The sequence below is a fragment of the Anarrhichthys ocellatus genome, unplaced genomic scaffold, assembly GCF_004355925.1.
Source record: "Anarrhichthys ocellatus isolate YVR2014 unplaced genomic scaffold, GSC_Weel_1.0 scaffold13, whole genome shotgun sequence".
Lineage (NCBI taxonomy): Eukaryota > Metazoa > Chordata > Actinopteri > Perciformes > Anarhichadidae > Anarrhichthys > Anarrhichthys ocellatus.
Genome location: NW_022280043.1, coordinates 3,290,617 through 3,300,715, shown reverse-complemented (window position 1 = coordinate 3,300,715; position 10,099 = coordinate 3,290,617). Strand labels below are relative to the sequence as shown.

General features: G+C 41.6%; 2 protein-coding genes across 2 annotated transcripts in view; one reads left to right on the top strand and one right to left on the bottom strand.

Annotated features, from left to right (window-relative positions):
- The window catches only part of invs (inversin), a 20,129-nt gene extending 16,683 nt beyond the window's left edge, over positions 1-3,446 (bottom strand). The window contains exons 1-2 of the mRNA XM_031853589.1: positions 3,364-3,446; positions 2,716-2,821 (exon numbers count right to left, since the gene is read on the bottom strand). Of these exons, the coding sequence (XP_031709449.1) occupies positions 2,716-2,718 (3 nt within the window). The 5' untranslated portion in view covers positions 2,719-2,821; positions 3,364-3,446. The remainder of the gene's footprint in view (positions 1-2,715; positions 2,822-3,363) is intronic.
- Positions 3,447-3,608: 162 nt separating this feature from the next.
- Positions 3,609-10,099, top strand: part of erp44 (endoplasmic reticulum protein 44) — a 10,252-nt gene continuing 3,761 nt past the window's right edge. Inside the window, exons 1-9 of the mRNA XM_031853609.1 lie at positions 3,609-3,763; positions 6,376-6,448; positions 7,096-7,135; positions 7,447-7,562; positions 8,419-8,603; positions 8,715-8,830; positions 8,916-9,090; positions 9,357-9,468; positions 9,566-9,707. Of these exons, the coding sequence (XP_031709469.1) occupies positions 3,704-3,763; positions 6,376-6,448; positions 7,096-7,135; positions 7,447-7,562; positions 8,419-8,603; positions 8,715-8,830; positions 8,916-9,090; positions 9,357-9,468; positions 9,566-9,707 (1,019 nt within the window). The 5' untranslated portion in view covers positions 3,609-3,703. The remainder of the gene's footprint in view (positions 3,764-6,375; positions 6,449-7,095; positions 7,136-7,446; positions 7,563-8,418; positions 8,604-8,714; positions 8,831-8,915; positions 9,091-9,356; positions 9,469-9,565; positions 9,708-10,099) is intronic.

The following is a 10,099-nucleotide window of genomic DNA, read 5'->3' as shown; positions in this document are numbered from 1 at the left end:
ACACACACACACACACACACACACACACACACACACACACACACACATCTATACATGCACACATATAGGGAGGGAACACACAAATTACTGGTGCAAATATGAGGCATAGGATGTGTGAGTGTGTGGAGTACGGGACACAGTAGAAGTTGGTCCTCTATCTTTCTCCTGCAGGTGGAGGGTAGGAGGGAGTCAGAGAGGAAGGTGATGTGTGCGACTGCTCGAGGGACACAGAGATTGACTTGTGTCCTCTGAGGACCTTCCTCTGAGCGCAAGTGTGTGCACATCCACATACAGCTGGGTGTGTGTTTACATTTGCCCATGTGTTTTGGGCCACTGGGGCACCGTGTTGTTTATGCTCGGAGTCAGTGCTCTGTGTGAGAACTATGACAACAAAAGGGGGAAGAGGGCGGAACCATAAGGGAGCTAAAACTGATGCAGAATAGCGCTGCCTTCGACCGGCATGCAGATGAGCGCTGCTGGTAATGAGGCTTATCTTAGTCTCATTAGGTGTAGTGATATCATACCGGAGCACTCCAGTGAGTCGATAAGGTTCTGCCCAGCATGACGTTAATGTTTGTGATGTGTGTGTGTGTGTGTATGTGTGTGTGTGTGTGTGTGTGTGTGTATGGGCTGGTCGATGCTGCTGTGACTGGCAGGCGGTGCTGGAGTTTAATCAGAGACACTAATAACGCCCAGGCTCTGTCTCAAAACACCTTTGCTTACCCCTTCAATGGCTTCAATACCAAACGGGAGGAGGAGAGCAAGATTTCTAAAAGAAACACCCGGGAAAAAAAGCACACAACTTCTGCTATAGTGAGCTGATACAGTCTCTGTCACCTTGTGTGTGTGGTCCAGGCACTGCTTTGAGACACTCCCAGAGTTAGGGGAGCTGTGTGTTTTGCGTCATCCCATTATATCACTAATGAGCCGCCCTCAGGAGGGAGGGGGGGCGAGAGACGGCAAGGCGGACAGAAAAAGACAGAGGAAGAAAATGAGTGAGATGAGGAGGGGAGGGAACGAGAAGGGGGAAGGGAGACAGAGACCAGCTTGGGGACTATTTCCACTTCTCCCCTCCATATCCCTTTTCCAACACCTCCGAGTCTCATTGGACTAAAACTGTGATCTAATTAAATGTCCAATTAAAGCGCAGAGAGCAATTTGCCCACCGGCGAATCAGAGTACAGGGACATAATCAGCTGGAAAAACAAACAGAAAAATCAATGAAAGCAATGCGAAATGGAAAAAGATGGAGAAAACAGAAAAGGCAAGAGATGGCGAAATAGGGAGAGGATGGACAGATGCAATCAAAGTGCAGGGAGAGCGGTTTGGGTGTGTGCAGCATTTAGTGTGATCGGACTGTCTTTAGACAAGGCCACCTCACAAAATGTAGGGTTAGAAACCAAAATAACTACTCATATGTAGCTGTATTTGCTTTGCAGCTGAGTGCAAGACAAAACACAGACTGGTAAAGTCAACGTTTCAAATGTTCTTGTCAGGTGTAACAACAGGCCTGATTTTACAGCAGCACTATATGAAGACATTTTTACGCTTTGCCTAAATTTGTCAATCTACAAAGAAAAAATTTTTTTTATTCATAAATGAATTATTAGACAATGGCCAGTTGTTGGTTAAGGATTCTCAAATGTAAAGATTTGCTTTTTTTTCTTTGTTTCATATCTCTGTGAATTGAAAACCTTTGTGTTTTTTGACTGTTAGGTGCAATCAATCTGATGACCTCCTATTAGGCTCTGGTAAATTGTAAAAGGCATCTGTCATTATTTTTTAAAGTTGGTATTTCCTAAACAATCCCTTAGTGCATAGTCCAGTATATTATCAGGACATCACTTAATGTAACATGCCGTAAAGAAATACAGTGTTGCCTTTCCAGAAACATTAATAATTGTGTGAATACTTCTATTTCTGTCAACCTGGTTTGAACCTAAAGTCTGAACGGTTAGAAACTTCTAGGAAAGAGCACAACCATAAATCATCTTCAGACTCTGTAACTTTTAGATGGAATAATAAATGATTTCAACTTTGACTGAATTACTAACTTTACACCAATTTTTCTTTTCTGCTAATAAAATAATCAGCAGACTTAAAGCCTAGTAGTAACATATAGTGAAGGGCTGGGCAATATATATATTGATTCAGTCTTAATTCACTTTACCAAATAGTTTAACGCAACAAACACAGTATAAACAACTCAACAAGTGTTTTTTTCATACCCCAGCAGATATTGGGATATATGTAACAATACTGAAAGATGATTTTTTTGGGGGGGATATTAAGAGGCTTGTTTTCTTGCCAGCATAACCATTTAAGAAAGACATTCTGCTCTCTTCTGCTTTCTCTCCACCCCTGATATTCACAGGAAGAGAGAGACATCTTCCTCTGACTCCATCTGCGAGTTGCTCACACACTGTGAACCCCCTATGGACAGCTTTAGCCCATCAAATATTAATGCTGGGATTCAATTCAACATTCCACCTTAATCTCCTTAACAATTAGGCTGTTCCAGCACACATAATTAGGTTTGTTCCACATAGTCTCAATGGTTTTACTCTAGAGAGAGATTTACAAACCGGTAGTACAGGAGAGAGAGACTAAAGTAACAAACATGTGCACCCAGTAATTACAGAATATAAAACTCTTGTGGGATGTATAAACCTGAATTAAATATGGGTCGCTGCTCTATGTGTGTTGGATTCTCACCATAGCTGCGTTGAGGGGGACACTTCAGCAGATGTTTCTCAGCTCAGATCATCCTTTGTGTGAGTGGATGCACGTCCAGGTCCCCTACCTGCCCTGATCCTGGCTCCTGCAGGGGAAGAGAAGAGGATCACTCACACACTGAGACCAGCCCACCTGTTCCCACAAATAGGAGCCAGCGTATCACCTCTACTGTACTGATTACAGGCGGAGAGATGATGCCTGAGAGCGACATATTATTAGTGTGTTAACCAGTCTTCTCATCTGAGGTGCGATAGTATTTAGTTTCAGTCACGTGTTGTGGAGTCTGTGTTTGATAAAGCAGCAGCTACACGCGTAAGGTTTCTGGATTGAGGGGAAACTATTTGCAGAGATGTTGCAGAGATGAGCATCGAAGTATCTAAAGTTCATTTTTAACTAAGTGTTGTGCCACAAAGTTTTTGGTCAATAACTTCAAACACGTTGCTAGATGGTGGAAAATAGGTCGAACAGAGTACTGCAAAAAGTGAAGCATAGTGATGCAACTCCCCCCTGCTCAAGAGAAATCCGTTATTCATAAGCGAGCTAAAGAAACAGAGACCAGATGTGTGACAGTGGATGAACTGAGGACAACGTTCATGCTATTGTATTCTAATAACGTGTCATATTTACCGTTTGATTTCCTTTTCCTCTCAGATTAAAATCTTAGGAAAGCTTTCTTCCAAGTACTCCCGTTGAATAGCCAACGTCTGAGGTGACAAAACACTACAACTCCCGTTAAGTGTTGTAAAGTAATACACCACCATGGTTGGAGTTTGGCCCTTCACCCAGGACCGCTGTTTGGCGATGTCAAAATACGCCATTACCCACAAAGCCATGCGGTGCCCGGAAGTGTACTCGCGTTTCCGTGGTCACCGTGAGATTGTTCGACGTCGGTTTCCGCCTGAAGTCTAGAGCGGCGTCGAGACAAACTGGGAAGATTCACCACCACCTCCAATAACTAACCTGTACAATGAAACTGCTAGCAATATCTCCCTCTCTCGATATCCGCTTCTTCACGGGTGTGCTGCTGGTAAGCATGTGTATCTTAGCCTCGGAATATTCATTGAATACTACGTCTACAAGAGCAAGCTAACGTGAAGCTAGCCAGGTTAGCCGGGTGCTGCACAGTTAGCAGGCTAGCTAACAGATGAGCCTTCTTCTGGCATGTGACGTGACTTTTAAAGTGGCTAAAGGTGACCAGCGATGCAGCTCACTCACTGCTGGAAGTGCTGTTATTCATCAGGTTCATTATCCTTTTGACTGGGTTTCGCCAGACGACTCCCTTAACTAATCGAGTTATCCAGCTGCAATGTCAACTTAGCCGGTAGTGTTGAGTAACGTTAACTGTGGTAACAATATCCCTGTTTTGTAATCTATATATTTAACAGACCGTACAATCTCAACTTAAGAAATTGGCGTGTGTTGGACTCCTAATAACTTTCTTGAGGAGAAATAAAGCATCGAGCTAGCATTAGCTGTGACCACATATTGACAGCAGAGAGAGAAACTGCTTGAATGGTTCGTTTAAGGGGTTTTGTTTATTGAATGCGTTGGTTTACGGTGGTTTATCAAGCTTTATATGTGTTATTGTACAGCTGCACACATTTATTGTGGGACTCTTCGTGTATCTGTCAGACTGTACGTCTCTCTGAATGGTGCTCGCCGGTTGGAGAATTCCTCTGTTGTGGCTCATTCTCATTGGCTGACAACCCGGAACTAGACCTAGTGTGGCTGTTCCGCTGTGGTGAGAATTTTGGGCCTGAAATGAAAACTTAAAACTTCTCTTCGAGTTGGAAGAGAAGTGTCTTCATCGTGTCTAACCACTGCAACGGTGACGTTTCTTATCAGTGCGCAGCTGTGTCAGCCTATATGGTAAAAAGACACAATAATTGTTTTAAAAACGTTTATACTGTGCAGAAGGAAATCAGGAAATATATTCTATTGTGCTGAAATTACAAGTCTATTAAATGATCAGTCAATCGACATAATTATAATAATAATCATTGATAATTGAGTAATTGCTGACACCTTTACGGCCATTTTTCATGCATGCACACATACGTTTAACTAATTTGACACTTCAAACACTAGATTATTTATCATTTAATCGATATAAGCCCTTATTTTACATGAGGAAACACTTAAACAACACTAAACAAAGGGAAGGACAGTGACTGTTACACTCCCGCTATTGGTCTATGTGTGATCAAAAGTTCAGTTACATATCAAGGGTTATCCAACAAAGCATTTAGCACTGCACGCTCTGGTTATTTGACCGTTTGACAATTTGTCTTGAAACTTGTTAGTGTTTGTCACAGCCTGGAGGAGGATGACGATCGCCATATATATCCTGTTTGATGAGGATGTTGAGTCAGAGAAGATAACACAGCAGATAAAGAGATAGTACAGGCACACTGCATAACGCTGACAGTGCAATGTTAAGTGTTTATTACAGTGGCTGATAGTTCCTTTCATTAAAAGAGTTTACTCAGGCTACAAATCCCTTTTTTCATTTGCACCACTGTGTTTTCATTTGGCAATCAGCACCTCAACAACGTTGGTGTTGTTTTCCCCTTTTCACCCTCCAGTGAATGTCATTTGAGCCCTTAAAATGCCTCGGTGGTGATCTCTTTCATACAGAATTATGTTTACAGCTTTGCAATCAGAGCTGGAATTCAGAAATCCCCTGTTGGTGCATAACAATTTCACCTTGTTCTTGTTTTTAGTAATTCATCCAGAGAGGGATGTACATGAAAGAAAAAAAGATGGCTGCAGGATTAGAAAAATATTGTTGTAATGTTTGTATATAGTTGTGTCAGTATCCTTGTTTGATGGCCATGTTATTAGAGTAAAGAGTGACTGAAAGAATATGAATTAACAGACAGTACATGCAGCCTCAATTAGGCATTAGGGTGACGAGTTGAATGATTCTAGGTGGAGCTCATAATCAGCTCTGCTGATTCATTTAAAGATGACAGCGGATGCAGTTTGGCCTCCTTAGGAGATATGTGGGCTCAACACACTAACAAATGGACGCTGCTCCACTGTTCCATGTTTTGTCAAATTTTTTAGCGATATATAAAGTATAAAAAATGGAAGTTAGAGCATCTTTAGCTTCTGTACTGTAAGTTATTCTTCGGTGAAACAGAATATTTGAGCAGTGTACAGTTATGAGAGGGTTTTTAGCCAAATCCTGCGCATTTGATTGAAGTGCTAAAAAGGTGAAGGGCTCGTAATGTAGCGTGATATGGAGCTACAGAGGACTGTGGCTCCACACACACCTCCCTTGTCTCTAAAGGTTGCAGACTGATTGATGGATCTCATATTATTGGTTTATATTGGTTGGTACTAGCTTACATAAGCGCACTTCATATTTAGTTTTATGAGAAGATGATTGAATTTGAATATAAAAATACATTTTAGTAAACATTTTAGCATGCATTTTTAAATATGTGCACAGTATGAACAGCTAGTGATCTTAAAGGGTTAAAAAGGCATTTCTAAAAATGTAATCTCAATTTAAAAGTCTTTTTAGTTGTGAATTTTCCCTCTGGGAATGACTAAAGGTTGTAAGGTTGTCTCAACCAGCATGCATGTGTTTTTATATTTAAAACGCTGACCTATCTCTTCCTGTGCCTGCAGGTGATGGGCCTCTCTACTCCCGGACAAGCAGAAATCACCAGTCTGGATTCAGGCAACATTGATGACGTCCTAAGTAAGGAATCACACTTTAAGCCTTGTTTGTATTTGTGCTTGGCGAAGTAACCTGAGCCTCCTCAGACAGCATTTAAAAGCGAGTTGGCCTTCTTTGTATAATCCCTAGACATATAAATAGTACTTGTATCAGTTAACTAATTATGACAGTCGCGTGATAGGGCGTGCCAACTTACAAACATTCTGAGGTGCACAACCAAGTGCCGTGGCCACTTGCGGAGCCAACGCGCCCCACGCGTCTGTCGTGATTATGTCATTTCCTGGCGTGCGCAACTTCACTATGGCGAGTGTAAACTAAGCTTCAGCTTGTCATGAAGACAGGAAACGGGGCCAATCAGCTTATTATCTTGTATTTCTTTCTCTTGTATCTAGATCTTGGCAAGGAAACTATGCGTATTTCCCAAAATGTCAAATTATTAATTTAATACTAATTTTCAACTATTTTCCCCCTCCCTTGTTTTTAAGAGATATTAATTTTTCCATTTTTATTTCCTCTGCCAAAGATATAATGTTTGTAGGACAATCTTTAGGTTTAGGATTGAGTAGCCTAATCACCACAAAGTTTTACAAACAAAATATACATGTAAGAGTGTATTTAGTAATGTATAGAGGCTCGTATTTATTTCCTGTTTGTGTGTTTCCTTGCAGATAATGCTGGGGTGGCATTAGTCAATTTTTACGCAGACTGGTAAGTGTGTCGTCTCTCTCTCATTTTCATTGGATGTCATAGACGTTCAAATGTGTTTTGCTCATGATGCTGACTGTTCCTATGAACGCCACACGGTATAATTAGATTACTGTCATGTTTTGTTGATTTTTACATAGTGTGTCTCTTTTATTCTCATTTGGTCTAATTAATTGATGGATTGTCAAAGGCAAAAATCAATTATCAAATACGTCAACATTAAGTCCAATGGATCTGAAAAAGTCAATATAACTTACTTTCAAATTATGGAAATTATTTTGGCCTCACACCTCTTCCCCTGCCCCGCTTTACAGGTGCAGGTTCAGTCAGATGCTCCATCCAATTTTTGAGGAATCCTCTAACATCGCAAGGGAGGAGTTCCCTGAAACCAAGCAGGTGGTGTTTGCCCGTGTCGACTGTGACCAACATTGTGAGTGTTACTTACCTTTTTATTCGTTGCTAATGTTCTTTAACATTGTCAAGAAAATTGCCAAATAACATACAGATGAAATTATGATACATTTAAACATATAACACTTATTGATCATTTTTTAAATTTGTGTAACATGAAAATAATGAGTAATGCCCAACACAAGTTACCAGAGCTAAACCATTTATTCACTTGATAACAATGTGAAACAAAGACAAGTGAACTAATACAAGTGATTTTTAAGTTTAAACTGTAAAATGGTTTTATGTTTTCTTACTTAGATGATTAATCTGTTGCCCAAACTATGATTATGATTATGATTAATGTGAATATATAGGGGGTGGTTGTAGGTTGTTCATGGTGAAAAGAGGCACACATGCACACACACACTCTTACTATATTTGATGCACGTATGTACACATAGATGCTCTGGACACCAAAGCACTGAAACATAAACCGCCAGCCTCAGCCTTTTGAGATAAAGCAAATTAAAGAGAATTATTGATGACCTGCAAACTGTTTGAAGACTAATGACAAAACTGCTGCTTCCTGTGAAGACGGGAGGCTTAGAGACACCCCGCGGGGAGATTGACACCTGCCACATACACACACACACGCGCTCTGATTCAGTGTGTGTATAGAGAGTATTTACTCTTGGCAGGGGGCAGCTTTCATGTCGGAGATCAGAGCTCGGAGCTGACTGAAGGCAGTGTTTTCAGACTGAGGCTTAACTGCCGCCTCTGTCACCGCTCGGCTCCTCGTCCACCCATCCCCCTGTGTTTTTAACTCGGCTTCCTCCTCTCCATCAATTGATTTGTCCTTCTTTGCTTAACTTCTCCCCTGCCTCGCTGTGTAGCGGACATAGCCCAACGGTACCGCATCTCCAAGTATCCAACGCTGAAGTTGTTCCGCAATGGGATGATGATGAAGAGGGAGTACAGGGGTCAGAGGTCGGTGGCGGCCATCGCCGACTTCATCCGCCAGCAGCAGGTCGACCCGGTGAAAGAGATGGACTCAATGGAGGAGGTTAATACTCTGGATGTGAGTGGCAAACAAACACACACACACTGTGTCTAATAAACATCGCAAATTGCCACATTCACAGGAAAAGGAAACGGTATAATTTCTTTTTCATAATATCTTATTCAACAGAGGAGCAAGAGAAACGTCATCGCTTACTTTGAACAAAGGGACTCGGATAACTACCACACTTTTGAAAAAGTTGCCAACATCCTTCGTGATGACTGCACATTCTTGGCTGCCTTTGGGTGAGACCATCTTCATTTTAGGCTTAGATTTAATACTTCAGTTTCTATTTATCTTTAAATCTTCTCATCTGCTGTGCTCATATAGAGCCGTATCTGAGGCCGAGCGCTTCAGTGGAGACAACGTAATCTACAAGCCTGTGGGGGAGAGCGTCCCGGACATGGTCTACCTCGGCTCACTCAACAATTTCGACCTGACCTACGCTTGGGCCCAGGACAAGTGTGTGCCTCTGGTCAGGGAGATCACCTTTGAAAATGGAGAGGTTAGTGGCCGTCTATTTTTACATAGAGCATTGTCTGCTTGACCTTTTGCTTTTTCATCTGATGTTAAATGTGTAAATCTGGATATCTAGATGTACATAAGGATTATTTACACACAAAAAACAGCCTGGAGGGTATTTATGGAGTCTGTGTGGGTCGTCCATCTGCTGAGCCACGGAAAGGCCCTGACTCCATCTGTCTTTGACACTGTGTGTGTGTGTGTGTGTGTGTGTGTGTGTGTGTGTGTTTGTGTGTTTGTGTTTTCTAGGAGCTGACTGAAGAAGGAATCCCTTTCCTCATCTTATTCCACGTTAGAGAAGACACAGAGAGTTTAGAGAAGTTCCAGCATGAAGTGGCTCGCCAGCTCATCAGCGAGAAAGGTGAGGCTGTGTGTTCGTGGCATGTTGTTTTCGGCTCATGAGCCGAACGGCCTTGTCTACAGAAGTGGTGTTCATGACATTGGTGTCTCCTCTTCAGGGTCTATAAACTTCCTGCACGCAGACTGCGAGAAGTTCCGGCATCCTCTGCTGCACATCCAGAAAACTCCTGCTGACTGTCCCGTCATTGCTATAGACTCATTCAGACACATGTATGTCTACCCCGATTTTAAAGACCTCAAGTGAGTACCACCTTCCACTTTCTCTTTAAAATGAACTGTATGTGTGCAGCAATATAGTCCTGAAATATGCACAATATTATATTTAATTGTGTCATTTCACACAATACCAATACATTTTTTTTGCAATACCACCATGTGTGTATCTCCCTTTAAACAGCTTTTGAAAAATAGAGGCTGGTGATTTTTTTCATGCAAAAAGAAAGACAAATATAGGTGGAAACACAAATGCGGCTGAAATTATCAAATGAATCACCCACATATCAAATTAGTCGGATATATTCAGCAATCTTTTGGACATTTTTGAGCAATTACTGCCTGATACTGACACCGTATATGAAAATGTTCATAACGAAATCTCCCTAAATTAATCCCATTTCATTCATTCCCCCCCC